Here is a 19,950-nt window from a genome sequence, read left to right on the forward strand (position 1 = left end):
TGGTACGTGGTAGCAGCCCCGGTGGGCAGAGGTGGCCTTTGTCTAGGCTGGGAGAATGTTTGACGGAGGAAGTTGAGTTGGCTGGCCGTGCATATTGCCGCCCCTCACCGCCCGAGCATGGAAAGCGGAAGCGCCGACCCACGACGACTCAGCCCTGTGCCCGACACGGACGGCGCGAGCCACTCCGGGATTTGGCCACTGGACAGCTGTAGCAGATTACTGCTATTAATGCACCACGGCAGATGCTGGAATCTGCGATCAGTGAGTGGCTGCGCAATGCTGATAGACTGAGAGACTGCTGAAGTGCGTCGCAGTCTGGCACGAGAGCAGACGCTATAAAGCATCGCCATCATGGATGCAGCGGTAAAAGCAAGGCCATGCAGGCAGCGGCACCGACACGACGACGATGCATGCGGCTTCACAAACCGGATAGACTACGATGCCGGCGAGGGTCGAGCACCGTCATGTGATGTCATGCGTCCTGGTCGTCCGGCCAGCCTCGCGCAGGGTCCCGTCCTCGTTACCTGGTCAACGCAAGCGTAAACAAAGGATACTTAAACGCCCCCATACCTGCCATTCTACATATCCACTACCACGCACTCTACCATCCGCACTGCCCTGCATCTTCTCCTCCAGAGCGCGAACCACTCAATTACTTTCGAATCAATACTTCACAGCATCGATTACAGCATTGTCTAATACTAATCCTTACACCATATAGCAGAACCCAACCCACATACTGTATGCCACCACGTCCTATGTACTAAGAATCCAACTAATCCTAGTCCAGTAGGAGACTAGCTAGCAGTCATGGCAAGCACTGCAGTCTGCGTGACTCCGGTCAAGAAGCGCTCTGCCGTCTTCAACACCCGCACCGCCGGCGGTCGGATGCCACTGACGCCCTCTCCCCGCACCCCGCGCACCCAGACTCCCGATGTGCAGGCACACGAGTCGATCCATGGCAATGACTTCAAGTCGCGCATCCAGCGCTCCGTCACCAAGACGACGCGCGACTCCCCCAAGTCCAACATTGCTCGCTCCCACACACACACTCCTCGCCGGTTAGAACTCGGTGTCTCAGAATGGGCCCTCACTGGATCCGGTACCACTGCTGCCACCAAGGCCAAGAAGGAGAAGAAGGAGGCGGCTGCCATCCGTGCTCGCCCTACAAAGACGCGCATTGCCTACAACGCCGCCGATCGCTTCATTCCCAACCGGACGGCAAGCGAGGCCATCCGCAGCGTCGGTGCCAGCAAGCTCGACGCTGAACAGCGCCCCAAGTCAAGCTCCAAGAAGGAGGGCTCAACCGTGCTTGCCAACGCCGCAAGTGCTTTCGATCTCGGTGGCCGTGGTTCAGAGGAGGATGTCACACTTTCCCTCGAGGGCCTGAGCCTTGAGGACGACGAGGAAGAGAGCCGATCTCGCTCCAAGCCAGCTCCTAGCCAGGCTGCATACCAGTCCACACTTGCCTCAGCATGTGGCATCAACACAAACACTCGCATTCTTGCTTTCAAGCCTGCGCCGCCCGAGTCGTCCAAGCCCATCGACCTTCGCTCCCAGTACAACCGCCCTCTCAAGCCCAGCAGCAGCGTCAACGCACAGAGCCGCCGTCGCATCCCGTCTGCACCCGAGCGCGTCCTTGATGCTCCCGGTCTTGTCGATGACTACTACCTCAACCTTCTCGACTGGTCCTCCGGCAACCAGGTCGCTATCGGTCTTGAGCGCTCAGTCTACGTTTGGTCAGCTGACTCCGGGTCGGTCGCTTCTCTCCTCGAGTGCCCCGCCGATACCTACATCTCTTCCGTCAAGTGGTCCGGCGACGGTGCCTACGTTGGTGTCGGTCTCGGCACGGGTGAGGTCCAGATCTGGGACGTTGAGGAGCAGACCAAGCTGCGTAGCATGTTCGGTCACGAGACTCGCGTTGGTGTTATGGGATGGAACAAGCACATTCTCTCCACCGGTGCCCGTTCCGGCCTTGTCTACAACCACGACGTCCGCGTCGCTCAACACAAGATCGCTGAGCTCGTCTCGCACACTGGAGAGGTCTGCGGTCTTGAGTGGCGCGCCGATGGTGCCCAGCTTGCCACTGGTGCCAACGACAACATGGTCAACATCTGGGATGCGCGCGCGCTTGCTGCCCCCAAGTTCACCAAGACCAACCACCGCGCTGCCGTCAAGGCCGTCTCATGGTGCCCATGGCAATCCAACCTGCTTGCCACCGGCGGTGGTTCCAACGACCGTCAGATCTACTTCTGGAACACCACCACCGGTGCCCGCATCAACCACATCCCCACAGACTCCCAAGTCACCAGCCTTCGCTGGAGCACCCACTACAAGGAGATCGTCAGCACTGGTGGCTTCCCCGACAACAGCCTGAGCATCTGGAGCTACCCCTCCGGTGTCAAGAACATGGAGGTCCCCGCTCACGAGTCTCGTGTTCTCCACAGCTGCCTCAGCCCTGATGGTCAGATGCTCGCCACCGCTGCTGCCGACGAGTCTCTCAAGTTCTGGAAGATCTTCGAGAAGAAGCCCGGTCAGCCTTCCGTTGCCGCCGCCGGCTCTGCTTCCATGAAGCCCAGTGCGACTAAGCAGATGACCATCCGCTAAGTTCCTGCATTCGACAACGAAGGAGCTCGTATCAGATAGACATGGGTTGGAGCATTAGGCTCAAGAAGCATCACAAGTGTCTAGCACGGACATCAACTACCGGCTTGCGCAATGGAGCTGGTATCATTCATCCGACTCTACGCGCAACGGTAAGTTGGTAAGTAATCACATCTCGTATTTGGGTATGTGACGCGATCCTCTCCCTCATTCACAGGGAAAGGAATCTCCACATCTACCCTCGGAACATCTGTCAAGCGTACAACTGGGTCTCATCATGGCTTTTTTGTCCATTCAGCAAGCGAGGCGTCTCGGAAGCATTGCAAGGCGTTGAAATTAAAGAACTGGCTTTTCGAGCGTCCCATGGACAACGAGGTTCATGATATTTACGAACATTTGGAAAAGACGGACTCGGTCTATTGTCTTTCGAGGGAGTTTTTGTATTTGTACATTCACCGCGCCTTGACGCGCTTGGGATTGGGACATTTGGGGGCTTGGGAAGGCGTTCGATCTTGAATAAAATGGAAACATTACAACATATGATCGTTTCATGACTTTGCATTGTCTGGTGACTTCTCATGTCTCTGCACAATGCGTAGATAGTTCAGATGAATCATCTGATCATCTCAGCGACCGAACTATCCGTCGATAAGACGAGTCGTATAACTTCACATACCCATCGAGCTCTTCTGCCTCGCCTTTCACTCTGGGGTCGGATTGGCACCTCACGTATGTAGGCCTTTCCCTACATCTCCATCCCTTCTCAACCCAACGAACAACAACCCAAGCAATCCAAGCAATCCAATCCAACCAACATAATGAGCTACGAGCCCCTCCCACCCATGCCAGGCGCATGGCCATCAGACGACACAGCCCCCACCTCCCCTCTAACCTTCACCCTCTCTGACTTCATCTCCGCCGCAAGCATTGCGCAAACCTACATCGAAACCACACTCCAGCAATCCAAATCCCAAGTCTGGCTCTCCGAAACCATGACAAACATGACGCTGTTCACCTACGCCGAGGAACTCGTCGAGAAATCGGTGGCGTATGTTACCTATATCGCTCCCTACATCGGTTTCTGGCCAGAAGACCAGTTCCCGCCTCCGCTGGCCGATGGGGTCATTCTGTCTTATACTTTGGAGGAAGTAGGTTTACTTCGGGCGATATTACGGTATTCGCGGGAGACTGGATTAGATGATGATGCGGTTATGACGCTGCAGACTTTCAAAGAGGGCATGGAGACATATCGGCTCACAAAGAGCATCCAGGGGCTGGTTGCGTCGTATATTGAGTTCGGGAATACGAATTCGGATGAATCACCGCGGATCTGGGAGACGGCAGAGGTGTATGCCCCTGCCTATGTAAATTCTCTGGCTACCGTTGAAGTCGAGACGGCGGTACGAGATGATGTCCGTTGTCCGTTTTGTTGGGGTGCTTTTGGTGCGGGTGAGGATGGGTGTAGGGGGGTTATCAAGCAGGTGGGGTGCTGTGGGAAGCGGTTTGGAAGGGAGTGTCTTGTTGAGGCTATGATGGGGAGTCTGCTTTGTCCGAATTGCAGAAGGGAGTTTGCGGTTAGGCGCGTTGAGGATGGAGAGAGTGGCTAGTGTGCAGGCTAATACAAGATGCCTGCGGTGTCTTAAGATACAAGCTTCTCATGACCGCATGTTCATTTCCAGTATCTAATCCATTCGTTTTCCAAGTCCGTCATGCTGTCCTGGAGGATGGCAGCTTGCATCGCTTTCTCATTTGCCTTCGCCATCTCCACGTTTGTTATACCCCAATCAATCTGCACAGGTGTTAGTCATCATCGTAGCCTCTCACGGCGACATGCCAGCCGATTCAGTACTCACCGGCGGTGCGCTCCAGCCGCTGACAGCCCATTGTGTACTGCGGATTCTGGCCTGCGACTGCGCAACAATCATCTGATTCCTGTGCATTCTCTCCTGCGCTTTAAATTGCTGAATCTCCTGCTTCATACGCCGAAGCTGAATCTCAATTTCTTGCATCTTGTTGTTTCGCGTCATGAGCTTTTGGCGGAAGGTGGAGATGTCGTTTGTACGACTGGCGTCTGTGAAGTAGGACTGGAGACGTGGTGAAAAGAGATCACACAGGAAGCCCCCGGGTTTTGCCTCTTGCTCCTCAAGCTGCGCGAGGATCGCTGGTTGGGGTGACTGAGAGTACAAAGGTTCGATGTGTCTGAGGTAGCACTCTTCGCAGGCGGTGAACTCCGGAACCGTAGAAGGGAAGCTGTACTGCTTTTGGCCCGAGACCAATTTCCCTTGTTGACAGGCAGGAATTGGACCCCATTTCTTGACGAAATCGATCAGTGGTGTAGTGTCTCGTGTCTTCGTTTCAAGAGTACTTTGCGCAACGGCGGCCATCTGATCAACAATCTCGACACACCGCTGTTGGCCATTTCCCTGGGTCATTAGATCGCAGGTAGCGAGAAGCCTTTGCCCGTTTGCAATCGGTGCAAATATGCGCTTGAGGCAGGGAAAGAGGACGTTTATGTGCGCCACGCAGAATGAACAGGCTGTCATCTCTTCGACCAGCGACCCAGTCTTTGGATCTTGCAGACAGTACCACGTCCTGACTACTTCGGGTCTTCCTCCATTCTTGACCACTGGATCCTCCATGTTGAAGTTCGGGCAGATGCCATCCCTGTCAGGATCAATGCTACTGATCTCGCCCAGCAAGCTCAAATCAGGTTGTCCCATTTGGAACAACCACATATAGGCTAGTCTCACCCACAGGAACGAGAAATCGCAGACAACAGACATCTTAGCTGGTTTGGCGGGACCGGCAGATATGAGGGACGCATAGCGAGTGTTGCGGAAGGATGTGTTGTAGCAATCCGGACAAATGTCGAAGTTGGGGATGGCCCTTGGCGATTTGATTTGCAGCCAGTCATTATGCCCTTGTGTGAAGTTTGATCGTTTGCACAATCCAAGTGCTGGGGGTTGTTTCGTCTGCGGGGTTGCTGATTCTGAGGATGGTCGGGGTGGAAGGGGTGGGGGCCGAACGAGAGGCATGACTCGTGCAGGAAGTCACCTTGGTGACTCGAATATCGTGAGAGCGACTAGTAAGAGACTCGATTGTGAAGAGAGACCTTTTCATTGCGGAAGACAACTCACGTTCTTTGCTGTGAGCGCGAATACCTCTAGGCTACATGGTGACTGGTCTGCCGAGGCTTTCAGCTGAAGAGGCTGAAAGTGTCGTCCGAATACGATACCGGTGAAAGCTCGCCCCGCAACGAGCGCCCAAATGAGGCCATGAAAACGCCACGCACGTCGGACCTTCTCGATGCGTTGCGTATCAAATTGAATTGTGCATCGTAGAAGCGAAAGGATCGACAGGCTGCGGCCCATCGGGCTGAGATGGAAAGTATGTGTATCGATAGCTGTCCATGGCCCTAAGTAGTCAACAAGTATCGCAGCAATGTATACCAGGTGTAGAGAGCACTGATCGTAATCTAATGACTTTGCGCGAATGTTGTGGCTTGAAGGATGGTGGAAGATGCAAGATCTCGACAAGAGGTGTCTGAGCCGAGCGGCTGGTAACACCACCTCATTGGCTGACATCTCGCTTCCCCTTCACCCATTATCAAGAGTGTAGACGGCTAGGCGACTCTAGCTCGAGAAGACTTGTGCCAGATCATATACATTAGACGAGCATACACTGCCGAAGTCGCTACGAGTCTTGCTGATAGTATATGGTTCGCATTACCATGCGTCTGGCAAAGAAAGGTGGCAGAAAGATGGTACGTCTCTTTGTACGAAGCCTGTAGTCGTTGCATATGACTTCGACGCACATACAACAGACCCAATCGTTGTTTTAGATCATGTAGAGGGAGAAACCATCACTCCACGAGTTCTATCAATGAGCTGCCGCGTTTGTTGTAGCTAGGCAGTACACCCAACGAATTTGTGTAGCGGCAGGTATGTTTTCCCCATCGTTGTATGTAGCGTGCACTCGTATGGGAGAGCATTTGCGTAGCAGTCGCATGACCGAATGTTGGCCGGGGCTTATTACGACATCTGGCACCCTCAGCCGAGACATGTTGTGTATACACTCGTTGGTGATGGTCAGAGGCGTGCAGTCATGTTGTCCAAGATGTGGTGCAACATTGAGCCTCCTTCTTGCCGCACAGCGTCAGTCGTACAGGGCTGTACATTTATTTTGTTTGCCCAAGGCAGACTGTGACAAATCGTGTGTTTGACTCTGAGGCGTTGGCATGCTCGTTCAAGGCTGACGTGCGCCGCAAAGCACCTCATGGGTTGCAGAAGCGCCCGGCACGGGAGGGAGTTTTCCAAGAGCTAAACCCCTCGGAGATTTCATGCTGTGGATAGCGTCACGGGTAGAATGGTGGCTTCGAATTCTTTCATCGCGATTTGCGTTACCTTTTCAGCGGTGAGGACGCCCATGTTGGCCTGAGAAGCCAACACCGGTCTGGTTTAGTATTGAGGAAATGGACACTACGAAGGGTTGCTTTTTCGAACGATGCCCAGGACAAGAAAGGGCGCTCGGCTGATCCTACTATTGTGTCTTGTGCATCTACAATAGCAAACCTAAAGCGCCCTTTAGTCTTGGATACAATTGAGGAAACAATGAGCTGCTTCGTACCAGGCAATCCAGCTGTTGGTGGGATGCACAACACTCCAAAAGCCAATGTAGCGGCCCTTATCCGAGCAGTTGTAGATTGAGACATGTGCATGATTGCCATTGTTGGTGGACTCGGCACAGGAACTCCTCTTCCAGCACGATATCCAGGAATGAATGCCCGCTTTTCGGGTAGCCATCGTACCAGCATCCTGGGATATCGCGTGGCAGTCGCTAGTAGGGATCGCTTTCAGGCCGCCCAGTATCATGACTCCGGATGCACCGGACTATCTGAATGCCATTATCCGAATAAGTCTAGATGTCGTTGGTGGTGGGGAGATTTGCCAAAGAAACGACGAGAGTAAGCGCCGATAACGTGAGAGCGGGGTCGCTTCGGTTGGGTGTATACACAAAAGCTATCGGCGCAGAGTGGGGCACCGAGTATGTTAGACACCTTCTTCAAAGCCATGCCATTGCTCATCGACCATTGTAGCGTGCCCTGCGCATGAAACTGTGTTGGTTCCAACGTCGCCGATATACTCATCATTCTGCGTAGTTGGCGTCGAAAGGCACGTTGCGATCGGCCACAGACCTGTGTGCATGAGTTATGCAGGCCGTAGCTGCAGCCTCCTGTCAGTCATCTAAGAGATTGTACCTGTCGGTTAGACAAAGGCCGAAAGAATGTCCTGTGCTCCACGGCGCTTATTAGCAAGCCGCCTTGAGCGCGGCTAATGTCAAACGCGGAAGCGGCGCAGGTCGCACGAAGAAGGGCAGCTGGTGCCATTGTCAAGGTGGACATGGACCAGGTAGCTGCTTGTAGGCCAGACTAATGGGATTATTGAAGATACGCGCGGCGTGAGCTGTGGTAGGTTGGTGGGAGAAAAAATGTGTGCTTTCGTGTCCCAGTCAAAAAGTTGGGGATGCCATTGGCCAATCTAAGCATCCGAGCCCATGGTAGCCGGGGACGCTGATACGCTTGGGGAATCTGGAGATGAACTAGTGGAAGAGCGATACCGATGACGATCCTACAAATTTAGCAAGAAGAGGCTCTTGGGATGCCATGTGTCGACGGACCGTTGCGAGCAGGAAGTCATCACACCACGCAGGGCTTCATTTGATGCAAGGCCGCCACGTCGTTGTCGATGGGGCCAGACTGGAGACAGAGCAAACGGTGGGAGGGCACCGTGACTGTGCCGCACACTTGTGCTGTCTCCAAGCACCTGATGGAGCCTTTTGAGGAAGGGTGCATTAGCGTCTCAAGGAGGCCTGGCCCTAGTCGTCTGCAGCAACGTTCGCCATGCGAGGAACTAATGCTGGGTGAATAGATGATGCCAAGGGGCTGCTTACCTACACCTTGGAGGGCCGCGCAGCCGTTTGCTTTCCGCGGGACGGCATCAGGTAGGACAATGGATCGGAGGGGTTCGCACCAGCAGACGGAAGAGGGAGCCAGGCTGGTAGCGATGGCTGTTCTAGAGGATCCAGTGTCGTGTCTCTGGCACGCACGGCGCGGGATCGCTGACCATGCCCGCCATCTAGCGTGGGTTTGGGCGCTTAAGCTGCAGTGCATCCCTGAAGCTTAGCACGACCCAGGGCGGCGATTCGTCTGCGGCGCCCAGCGGTGGTGGTGAACGGACAGGTGTTGTAAGCGGGCGTAGTGCACGGGCGGGCGAGCAGTTCGCTGCTGCTGCTAGGTAGACGATTGACGCCGCCTGCCGCCTGTCTGCGCTGAGAGTCTCCACCGAGGCAGAGTCGCAGTGTTGAAACAAACAACGACACCTCTCTGCACCAAGCACCTTGAGCCTCTTCCCGGCAGCTGGCCTGCTCTGATAAGCCTCGTCCCGTCCTTCTTTCCCTAGACGCAAGCGCTCGCCCGCCGCCCACCCTTTTCGCGCCTTCCCTTCTGATTCGTGACCCGCCGCTCAGCCTCGCCAACCTCGTCGTCTGAGTGATAGGCAGCCCATCGCGCGACCGCCCGTGATTGTTCCTTCCCACCGCAGCGTAGATCCGGCGCAGTCCTGGCGCAGCCTCTGTTGTGCCTTCCTCAAGAGCAGCGCGAGGCATGGCAACCGCGACGCAGCTCATGCCGTCACCGAGTGGCCTGAAGTCCATGTCGGCATTCAGCCCCTACACGGACTCGCCCAGCTCACCGGGCACCTTTGCCCACGTCTTCTCAAATAGGTGCGACGCCCTCGCTGCGAGAGCATTGGCGACTGCCCGCTAACATGGACTCCCCCAGATCCTCAGGGCACACGTCCGACCACCTGCAACCACCGCCCAGCCCGTACCCGGCGACCGTCGACCCCTCGCCCGTCGACAGCAACGGCACGAGCCATACTGACCACACTGAGGTACGTCGCGTCGTGGGTGGATATACGAACGCGCGGGGCTGACCCCACCACAGATCGAAGACGATGCCCAGGTCAATCACCCAAGTGCAAGCGAAGATGGCATGAGCGATATCAGATCGCCGGGCACTGACGACATAGTGAGCCCGGCGAGCCAGGACGGGCCCGCAAAGGTATCATACCAACACCTCTACCGCGCCTGCCTGCACTCATCTAACCTGTGACAGCCCCATACCCATAAGCTCAACACCGCCGTGCGCAGGGCTGACTCCGACGATGCCCCGCCGTCTGTCATCCATGCGCCGGATACCTTTAAACAATTCGTGAGTGCCCTTCTGTTATGGTTGCACTACATGGCTGACGTGGGAACCAGAACCAGAACCGGATGACGTCTGGCGGGTCATCGAGCGCAAACACGTCAGATAACACCGCTGTCGTATCGCCGTCAACGCCAGAAGCTAACATGCTTCCGGATGTCGAGGACAAGCACACATCGTCTGCCTACACCACGCCCATTGATACCGCCGTGTCCAACTCAGTTACCGACCGCAGCACGCCGCGTGCCCAAACAAGACAAGATTTCGAGGAGGACCTTAGGCGGCGCAGCGTTCGCAAAAGCGTCAATCTCGCAGGTACGTCTGCACGCATTTTAGAAGGCCACGCGCTAACATGCACAGATATCGCCGAGTACGACGACCATGCTACCACGGATTCTTCTGCGAGCTCCGTCATCGAACAAGATGACAGCCAGTCATCACAATCGCAAGACGGCGAGTCCATGTCCATCGGCACCCAAACGATGGGTCAGGCGATCCACGGCATCCAGGAGTCGGAGAAGGAAGTGGCTGCGCTGCGAAGCGCATTAGACGAATGCTGGACACTCTGCAACTCGCTGGCCAAGTTGAGCCAACATCACAGAACACGTATGTTCCACTACTCCGGTGGAAGCCCTGATATGCAGGAACATGCCTGGAGAACGTGTTGGCGACTTTGCCAGAAGCTCTACGAAAGTAGAGAGGAGAATCCCTCCACGCAGATTCGACCGACACTGGAGCTTTGCCGCGACTTTTGTCAGGCACTATTCGACGTGCGTCAACGCGGCGATGAGGCTTCTGATTCGGTGCTCAGAGTCAGCTTTGAACTGAACAACCATCTCTACAACGCACATGATCGCACGCTACCCGAGACATTCCGTGAACGCACTCTGGATTTCTACCTGACGTTATGTCATCGCTTAATGAAGCAGCGCACTTCACTTCCAGAAGAGACGGATTCATTGCTCCATGCATGCTGGTCCCTGGCAGAAATGCTTTTCAGTCTCCGCCAAAATAGCCGGGATGGCAAGCCAGCCGACGAGGAACTGCTGGGCTCGGCAATCCAGGCGTGTTGGGAGTTGTGTGACTTGTTCCGTGAAGGCTGGACGCAGGTGCGGCCTGATCGAGGCACTCCACGACCCACTCAGTATGCCTTCTCGGTGGGTCGCAGTTCCATGACACATCGCTCCCAGACTGCATATTCGGAACGGTCTGGGCGATCCTCCAGTGTCAACGAGTCGTACCATTCAGCCATTCAATCGAGGAACGCGACGCCAATGCAGCCAGAGACACCAACAACCATCTTTGATGACCGCGAAGAGTTCTCGCCCGCAGACGAGCCCAACGTGCCAAACATACTCGTTCTCGGCCCAGAAGCTGGCATGACACGGACACATGATCGTTGGTCATCCGCTTCCTCCAACCTTTCCACATACTCTGACGCCTCACAACACACTTCCTCTACCGCCACCGCAGGTCGAGAGGATGCCAATCTGGTCCGTCTGAAAGGGCTGATTATCAAGGCAGCCATCAACACCGGCTACAACCGCCAGATCCCCCTTCCAGACTTTATTCGTGCTTTACCGTCCAACAGCTTCGGTGCCGAGACGTGGCAAAGTCAATTATTCGAGAGCTACCGAAAACTTGTTCTTGCAGACCCGACCCTACGAAGCGTTCACACTCAACCACTGCGCAGGCTGACGGCACTTGAGATTGGACGATCGGTGCAATGGCTGGGCCGCAGCGAGTCATTCAAGTGGCTGCGCGAGCTCTATCGCTTCGTCTTTGGGGCCTATCCCGAAGATACCAGTCAGCGCAACCTCATAATCAACGCCTAACGCACTTTACGCATGGATCTTTTTGGTTTCGGATCTTGAACACTTTTTCAGATCATGGGTGTTATTTGGATGGGCACTTTTCTTCTATTTCCGCCATATACCCCCAACGCTCTCTTCAGTGCGCGTATCATTCGGTCCCAGCATAGTTTCATCGCATGTTGTAGATTACGGATCCTGCATATTCGCTTCTGTGTATACCTTCTTACTATCTCTACTGCTCTCATGACGCCTATTGCTAAGTTTACGACTTTGATACTATATACGAATAATAACCCATTCTTACCGACGCAAGCTTTGAAGTACAGAATGACGAAATGATAGGAGCTCGCCAAACTGGTGTTAGAGAACAGCGGCGCGAAGCAACCCCCATGTTAGACTACGAAACCTCCTTATCTGCTCTTTGATTAAAATGGAATGTCGAGTTGTCTCAGTCGTAAGTTCTGCTGGCGGATACAGAGGTATCTTGTAACTCTCTCCTTCTGTCTGGATCTCTACGTCGGTCTCACAAGTATCTCAATATAGGTAGTAAGTCACGCAATGAGTGTATCAACAGCAACTAGATTTCTTTGACAAAGCTGCTCACCAGCTCTCAACCGAGTTCAACGTTATTCCATCCCACTCTTCACTTAGGTCCCCATCCCCATCCACCTCTACCCATGTTTGGCGACCTGTACCCATCCCACTGACCTCCTCCATGCCAGTGATCTGTATCGCGATTTACGCCGCTAACATGGCCTAAATCATTGAACCATCTAGTTTGGGTGCCTGGAAGAGTAACTTTGCCATGCGTATCGGGCTGTCTGATGGGTGCGAGAAGACGGCCATTATTGGGAAGCTCATGCCGGGGCGTACTGCCGTATTGCGACCACAACCGATGTTCGCCTCGTTGGGGATAGGGGTTGTGGGCCATGGTTTGTTTGGCGTACGTGCTTGTAGGTAACTCTTCAGGATGGTAGTGAGAGGCGACGCGGGATAATATTATGTAGATAGTTGAACGAATAAGTGTTGCTTTTGCTAGCGTAGATATTTGGATTGAGCGTGCGGTATGACTTTCCTGTATGTGTGTCTCGTTGTTGGGGAGAATGTAGATGCATGCGGCGGCGGATACTTTATATCCTCGAGCGGTGATTGAACTTGCACTTGATGGGTCAGAAAGTGTAACAAAAGGTAGGGACAGCGTGGTCTGTCATGTTGAAGGGACAGCGACATGTACCCATAATTATACTTCACGACAGCGTATCGAGGGATGTATAACTATTCTCAACGTTTGGTCGCATACATGCGCGCCTCTTTCCATCCTTAACCCTTCTCCTTCACAGATACCGCAAACAATGCCACGTACCGCCTATCGTTCACTCTCCGCATCCACCCATTTCTTCTCCTTCTGCTTCTCCTCCCGCACCAAAGCACTACCGCAATCATGCAGACCTCTTGTCAATGCCTTGCGGTGCGATTGACTCAGCGATGACAAGTTTGCATCCTCTGCGAGCGCCTTCTTGAAGTAGTCTCTCATGTGAAGAAGCTCAGCACCCTGCCAGCTATCATGAAAGAGCCTCTCTCCTTGCCATGGCGGTCGCCGTGCGCGAAAGGCCTTGTCTTTTACTTTCCTCAAGTTAGCTTTCGTGTCGTGCTCAGCGGCAGCTTCCTCAGCTCTTTCAGTAAGCACCTCTTCTTTCTTCTCAGAGTCTACCTCCAGACCCGCGAATTCCCTCTGGAGCTGGTCAACAGTCGCCCAAGAGCTCTTGGAAAGACTGGTGTCATCTTTCTCGTAGCCTTCAGGACTCGCCCAGCATGAGGGCGTGTAGAAACGGGAGCTGCGGCTGTAAGTGGGGCGGTTGCGGCTCCGCTCTATGACTGTGTGCTCGTGGTGTGACATCGTCGTAGCTGGGGTGTAATCACAAGGGAGGATAGTGGCTTGCGCGTCGATACTGACCGATTTGCGAGGGGGAGAAGCGGACTGTTGTAAAAAATCAGCCGCTAAGTTGACTAGAGGCAGCGAGGGAGATATCCTTACTTGTTTTGGGTCCCCTTGGAGTAAGCCTTTAGACCTGCTCACGGCTTGTGCGACAGCTACTGTGGTGGCGCTTCTACTGGTTTTGACGATTTTGTCGAAGCGGTTCCTGGGTGTCGACCTTGCATCTGCTAGCCTATCGTTGACTCCTTCCATCTCTTTTAGATTCATCTGATCAACATCCAACGGTTCGTTGTAGTCTGAAAATGAGATCTGTTGAGACCTCCTCTTCCACCTGCGCTTGACCTTCTCCCAACTACCATCAGAATCTTCTTCTTCCTGGGGCGTAGGCTCCGAGACAGTCTCTATCACCGGCGATCGTGATGTCAATTCCACCTCTTTCGAACCGGGGTATTCTAAATATTGACAGCCAGGTACCTTCCAACATTCGTCTCTTGCTAGTTCCCAGAGATATAGTGCCTCGTCGACTCCCCACTCCTCAGCCATGTCGAAGTGTTCATCTCGTAGATTCTCCAGGGTCGCAACAAGTCTCCAACAGTCGAGTTTTGCCCTCTTCCACCGACCTGTGCAATCCTTGTGTGACATCCAGCCTAGATCATCGATACCATTCGTACGTAGCTCTGGCCCTGCTTTTGAGGATTCGAAGATACCACCGCGGCGAGCCAACGCAAATGTCGCGAACTTTACTTCACCGATGCGAGCCTCTGTGATGCAGACTGCGCAGACTGAAAGTGCTGAGTCGGGGATAAGATTCGGTGCATAAGTATAGTTGTGCTCGCAGGGTTGTCGCATTGAAGCTAGTGTCGGAAACTGCGAGGCCATGTCGACGCGATTGGGACCTGTGTGCATCGGCAGTAATCCTGGCTCCGGCCAGTAAGTGAATCGTAGTTCTTCGTGGGGGTTCGATTGCGACCAGCGGTCTGAGAGCGACAGTTGATGGTTCGCCTAACGAGTTCTACCGACCCAAAAAGTATGCGAAATGCACTTGTTCATGAATAGGCGCCTCAAGGTGTTCAAGTCCGCATGGTTAGAGAAAGCAGTACATTTGTACCGGAGGTGAACAAAGAAAACAGCGAAGAAAGGGTCGTAGTTGAGAGATCTGTGGCAGCCGAAATGACATAGTAGGGTCCGACGGTCACTGTGAGCTGGCTGGACCGAGCTTCTCCCCTTCACTCATCGCCAGGGTCCAGTCTGTGCCATTGAGGACACGCGGTCTCTACCATTGCAGATCCGATTACTCGCTGTTTCTACCTTCTATAGGCTTCTGGGGGGCGATATTCAGAGCGGCCAGAGTCGAAAGGTGCGGATTCAGAGGTACTGCGTGAGCAGCTGACCCATTGTGAACAGCACAATGCGACACTGTCTAATCTGGTTCAGCCGGTATCATTGTTGAAAGCGTAACGCGCTCAGCCTGGAAAATGTCGTGTTGATGGCGATTTCGACAGAGACTTCCGCGAACGTGGCGCGACAGGTCCGGGTTACGTGTTGGGGCGTCTGCGATGTGATGCCTCGCCATATGGCTTGCATTGCTACTGTCCTGCATAACCGATAGGATCTCCAGAGGCTTCGTCAGTCAGCATCTCGTCGCGAGATGGCTAGTGTATATACTGTTCAGTTGAAGCTTAGGGGCGCGCGTTGTGTCCATTTTTCAGGGTGCCGAAGAAACGTGCTCAATCTGTCGCTGATGGATCCCGGGCGGAGCGGCCTTTCTCGTCCTCTACATAGCTGTTGTTTGAGGTGCAGGATACTGCTGTACGATATTCCGTGGAGAGTCTCAGTGACATTCAATCAGACATGATGAGCACAGCATGGACTGTCGCACTACTGTTGAAGATGCACTGGGAGACGGATGAGGGTTGAGTTCGGACGGGCCGGCAAAACAGCGATGACGTTTACTGCTTGGCGCTAGCGTACGATGAGCTCCGTCGTTAGCACCTGCACCCGGATAACGCTTGTTCTTGCAAACACCTCAATTCTATCCTCATTCCCCTCCTCTCATACCAATTCGTCTCGCCATGTTTGCCAGACAGGTATTCCGCCCAGCCAAGACGCTGCACCAGGTATGCGCTCACATTTCCGTCTGATTTGAGATTACAAATCGCCAATGTCAGTTTTGGAGGTTGACAGAAAATAGCAAGTCCGCCGTTACGCATCTGAGGCGCCCAAGAGCGGCAACAATGGCATCCTCTACACGGGTATCGGCGCTGCCGGTCTCGCCGGTGCCTACTTGTTCATGAGGGGCGGCGACGCGCCTTCAGGGCAGAAGGGCAATGCGCCGCCATCAGAAGAGGCTAACAAGATCCCCTCTTCCACCGGCGCCGTCAAGAAGGCCTTCACTGGAGGCGACCAGGGTTTCGTGTCGCTGGCGCTAGAGAACATCGAAGTCGTCAACCACAACACCAAGAAGCTGCGCTTCAAGCTGCCGGAGGAGGACATGGAGAGCGGACTGCCTGTCGCATGTATGTCTATCAGCAGGATGTCTCGACCACTGCACATGCTGACTGAACATAGCGGCCGTTATTACCAAGTACAAGGGCCCCGAGATGCAGAAGCCAGTTATCCGACCATACACCCCGATTAGCGATGTGGACCAGAAGGGCTCCGTCGACTTCATCATCAAGGCCTACCCCAACGGCCCCATGTCTCAGCACATGCACAACATGGAGCCAGGCCAACGGCTAGACATCAAGGGACCTATCCCCAAGTTCCAATGGAAGGTACGAGCCTCCTCGATATCCTAGTTGTGAAACAAGCACTAACATTGAACCCTCTTTCACAGCCCAACATGCACGAGCACATTGCCCTGATCGCTGGTGGCACCGGTATCACACCCATGTGGCAAACGGCACGACACATCTTCCGCAACCCCGAGGACAAGACCAAGGTTACGCTTATCTACGGCAACGTTTCAGAGGAGGACATTCTGTTGAAGCGCGAGTGGGAGGAGTTGGAGAACACATACCCCCAGCGCTTCCGCGCCTTCTACGTTCTGGACAACCCGCCTGAGTCATGGCAAGGCGGCAAGGGACATGTTACCAAGGAGCTCTTGAAGACTGTTCTGCCTGAGCCCAAGGAAGGCGAGAAGATCAAGCTGTTCGTATGTGGACCACCAGGCATGTACAAGGCTATCAGCGGAGGCAAGAAGAGCCCGTCCGACCAAGGCGAGCTTGACGGAATGCTGAAGGAGCTCGGCTACAGCAAGGACCAGGTCTACAAGTTCTAGACGTGTGTATATATAGAAGTGTACGATACCTGGTAGTATGTGCCATGGAACAAATTCGCAAGAGCGAATGTAGACATGCAAAGACGCGGTTTTCGCTTGTCACCCTGGCCCAACACTGCTTCCATATGATATTGCAAAGACAGCAAACGGCACTGTGGTCAAATCTGTCGGTCTCATAAACACGCTCGATACAAAGGGAAGAAAGTCATTTCCATCGTACTCTAATGTGTCAGCTTGGCTGACCATAGCATCAGGCAGTCTATTTCCGCTTACAGGTGATTGGGTCGGCGCCAGCAACCGTGGGGACCTGTCCTGATCAAATCATGACGTTTGGAAACAATTCCAGACGGAGGATGTCTTGCAGACGTAGACAACGCCTGCTGCCGACATTTCCGTGCAAACAGAACCCAAACAAACATCTGTTATTGCGTAGGCGCCCATTGGTCCAATTCATCGACGACTTGCAACTGTACCACGACCTCTACCTTCCACGAACCAGGCTTACTCAGCACTACTAGCACTGATCCCTCAGCCGACATACACTGCGAGATGGGTGTGACAATATCCCACACAGCCTTCTCCCCACTATCAATGATATCGACCATCATCGGCTTCATCTCCTTCACCTTTACGCTCGCCACCCTACTCAAGGTCACCTGGTCGAATCTAGCAACCTTTAATGCCGCACCACAAGAGATCAAAAATATGCTGTCAAGCCTGAAGCAAGGACTGTTGGAAGAAAGAAGGCATTTGAGAAGAGTGACAAAGAGACTGAGGAACGTACGGAGAGACCAAAGCCACGGTCCCAGCGCAAGAAGTGATTCCGAAGAGTATTACGGCGGATACGGCAGTGGCAAGAACGGGAACGAGAGTCGAAAACGAAGCAGACGAGGGAGGGGGAGCGGCAAAAGAAGGACCATGCACTTCGACCGCGATATGCAGAGCATGCGCTCAAGCGGCGAAGAAGAAGCATTAAGCGTAATGCGCGTCACCATCCGCGACCTCATCCAAAAGTTCCGAGATCTCGAGTATCCCTTTCTGAAACCAGAACACCAGTCCCAGGACTCGGCGCAATGGTCTACTCAATCTACATCTCTTCCATCTGAAAAGTCACCATACGCAGCGCAATACTACCCGCACTCCCATGACGATGATTCTCCTTCAGCTAGGCACATGCGCAATAGTAACCGTCTGGGTCTGGAATACGCAAACTGCGATCTTCAACATCGTTGGTTGTGGGTGCGGAGGAAGGCTGATGTGATTAATCTTAGTACGGTGTTGAGTAGAGTTGAGGGCAGGCGGACGGCGCATGAGGTGGGCCAGGTGTTTAGTATGGTTTCAAATATTGGGAGAGATGTTGAAGATTTGAGGGGGGTGCTTGATGGGGTGGAGGCTAGGTTGAATAGAGTTGTGGGGGTTAGACGCGTGGATTAAGATAAGAAAGGATTGGGAGGGACTGTGTTGGAAAGATAAGATACACAGACCGGATGTACCATGGTAGACATATTCGCTTCAAGCGACCTGTCCCATACGGGTTTTCGCGCACATTACATCACTGACCCCGCCATTAAACGACTGACATTCTCCAAAAGATATTCGCCTTCCCTCGGCTTCGCATCTGCCAAAGCCCAGAAAAGCAACTTCCAGGATCAAGAAGGTCAAGCCAAGCCGTCGCCATGGACGATACCCGGAGTCCTCCACCACCCTACTCATCGACTCTCGATCATTCATCCCACTACACCACCCCTATCCGCAGAACCACATATTCCAGTACCCCAGCAGAGCTCAGAGGAAGTGCCATTCGCGTAGCCTATTGGCTCGCACGCGAAGGCGCTGGACCAAATGACCATGATGAGGTATACGCTCAAGAAGACTCTGGATTTCAGGACGGGCATGATGGCGACGGTCCCGAAGAAGAGAATGAGCTTTTGGAAAGCGAGCGTTCGGATGGTGGAGTGCGTGTCTCGAATGCATACATCGAAAATAACGAAGACGCACGTGGTTTCGAGATTGAACGGCGGAACGGCCTTGAACCGTACGGCACCCTTGATAAGACGATTGAACTGCGAGAAGGCGAGATTGAAATTCTACACGCCGATGCCGGAAAAACCCAGGGTCGAAAAATACATCCATTCGCACTATGCGCTCGCATACTACCGAAGCTGCCTTGTCGCCAGAAGAAACGGACCTGGTCAATGTGCATCAAACACCTGCTCAACATGAACCCTGGCTTCTGTCCCGGAGCTTTCGCTATACGCCATGCCGAGACCAAGCCGCTCTACTCGACCCACGAAGATCAACACAAGTGCCCACACTGTGGCATTTCGATCAAGCTGTCTTACCCCCAATCATACTATCAAGATTGGCCGACATATCAAGGACTTTCATGTTCCTTCATACTCGAATCGCACCTACCAGCTAGCGCAAACTATGGAACTGAAAGGCGTAGCTGTCTGATTTGTTGGGAGTACGAGGGTGTATGGGCTGGAGCCATGGACGACGATGAATGGGGAAAGCATATGAGACGACACTTCCAAGACGATGGGTATTGGGTTTGTGAGACTGAAAACAAAAGGAGATATATGATGGATAAAAGGGACTGTAAGGCAAAAAGGTGCAAGGCAGTGCATAGCTGAGGTGAGGTTGTGTCGCATCACTTGATTGAGAGTATGAGCCCTGGAAGGGGAAGGGCACGTCAAATCAAGAAAACACTGTAGACTCTAGAGTCTAAACCAATGCTAGAATAACTAACTTGCCTGGTTTTGTGCCAATGTGGTCTGTAGACCTGTTCAGTCTTTTTCGCGTAAGAGGTAGTGGCACGCTTTTACCGATATAGACGCTGTATCAAGGCTCTCTTCGCGTCCTCTCTATCTCTATGCAGTGTCACATCGTTCTACCTAATCTCCGCTACATATCTTCATGGGTACCAACGATTGAGTTCACTGCACAACCGCCTATAATACATTCGTTCCGCGTCCAACGCTCTTCACCAACAATACGGCGTATAAAGTCTTTCGCAAAAGCCCGTTCTTACTCCTAACACTCCAACACC

The 19,950-nt window shown here is 53.6% G+C and overlaps 6 protein-coding genes across 6 annotated transcripts; 4 read left to right on the plus strand and 2 right to left on the minus strand.

Moving 5' to 3' along the window:
* Window positions 1-810: 810 nt before the first annotated feature.
* Window positions 811-2,607, plus strand: SLP1 (Glycosylated integral ER membrane protein; the record flags this gene model as incomplete). Its single annotated transcript, XM_049358703.1, has 1 exon — window positions 811-2,607. The coding sequence occupies one exon, from the start codon at window positions 811-813 to the stop codon at window positions 2,605-2,607; it is 1,797 nt and encodes a 598-aa protein (XP_049206806.1).
* Window positions 2,608-3,422: 815 nt separating this feature from the next.
* J4E79_009863 (uncharacterized protein) lies at window positions 3,423-4,211 on the plus strand (the record flags this gene model as incomplete). The annotated part of the gene is made up of 2 exons (XM_049358704.1): window positions 3,423-3,952; window positions 4,166-4,211. The coding sequence occupies 2 exons, from the start codon at window positions 3,423-3,425 to the stop codon at window positions 4,209-4,211; spliced, it is 576 nt and encodes a 191-aa protein (XP_049206807.1).
* A 62-nt stretch (window positions 4,212-4,273) lies between these two features.
* J4E79_009864 (uncharacterized protein) lies at window positions 4,274-5,387 on the minus strand (the record flags this gene model as incomplete). The annotated part of the gene is made up of 2 exons (XM_049358705.1): window positions 4,274-4,393; window positions 4,458-5,387. The coding sequence occupies 2 exons, from the start codon at window positions 5,385-5,387 to the stop codon at window positions 4,274-4,276; spliced, it is 1,050 nt and encodes a 349-aa protein (XP_049206808.1).
* A 3,878-nt stretch (window positions 5,388-9,265) lies between these two features.
* J4E79_009865 (uncharacterized protein) lies at window positions 9,266-11,703 on the plus strand (the record flags this gene model as incomplete). The annotated part of the gene is made up of 6 exons (XM_049358706.1): window positions 9,266-9,384; window positions 9,485-9,554; window positions 9,608-9,724; window positions 9,779-9,874; window positions 9,931-10,183; window positions 10,229-11,703. 6 exons carry the CDS (start codon window positions 9,266-9,268, stop codon window positions 11,701-11,703), a joined length of 2,130 nt encoding a protein of 709 aa, XP_049206809.1.
* A 1,345-nt stretch (window positions 11,704-13,048) lies between these two features.
* On the minus strand, window positions 13,049-14,497 carry J4E79_009866 (uncharacterized protein; the record flags this gene model as incomplete). Its single annotated transcript, XM_049358707.1, has 1 exon — window positions 13,049-14,497. The coding sequence occupies one exon, from the start codon at window positions 14,495-14,497 to the stop codon at window positions 13,049-13,051; it is 1,449 nt and encodes a 482-aa protein (XP_049206810.1).
* Window positions 14,498-15,690: 1,193 nt separating this feature from the next.
* Window positions 15,691-16,898, plus strand: MCR1 (NADH-cytochrome b5 reductase; the record flags this gene model as incomplete). The annotated part of the gene is made up of 4 exons (XM_049358708.1): window positions 15,691-15,735; window positions 15,810-16,134; window positions 16,187-16,392; window positions 16,455-16,898. 4 exons carry the CDS (start codon window positions 15,691-15,693, stop codon window positions 16,896-16,898), a joined length of 1,020 nt encoding a protein of 339 aa, XP_049206811.1.
* Between the last annotated feature and the right edge of the window lie 3,052 nt (window positions 16,899-19,950).

Source organism: Alternaria viburni, assembly GCF_023758015.1.
Source record: "Alternaria viburni strain BMP 2772 chromosome Unknown scaffold_27, whole genome shotgun sequence".
NCBI classification, from domain to species: Eukaryota; Fungi; Ascomycota; class Dothideomycetes; order Pleosporales; family Pleosporaceae; genus Alternaria; species Alternaria viburni.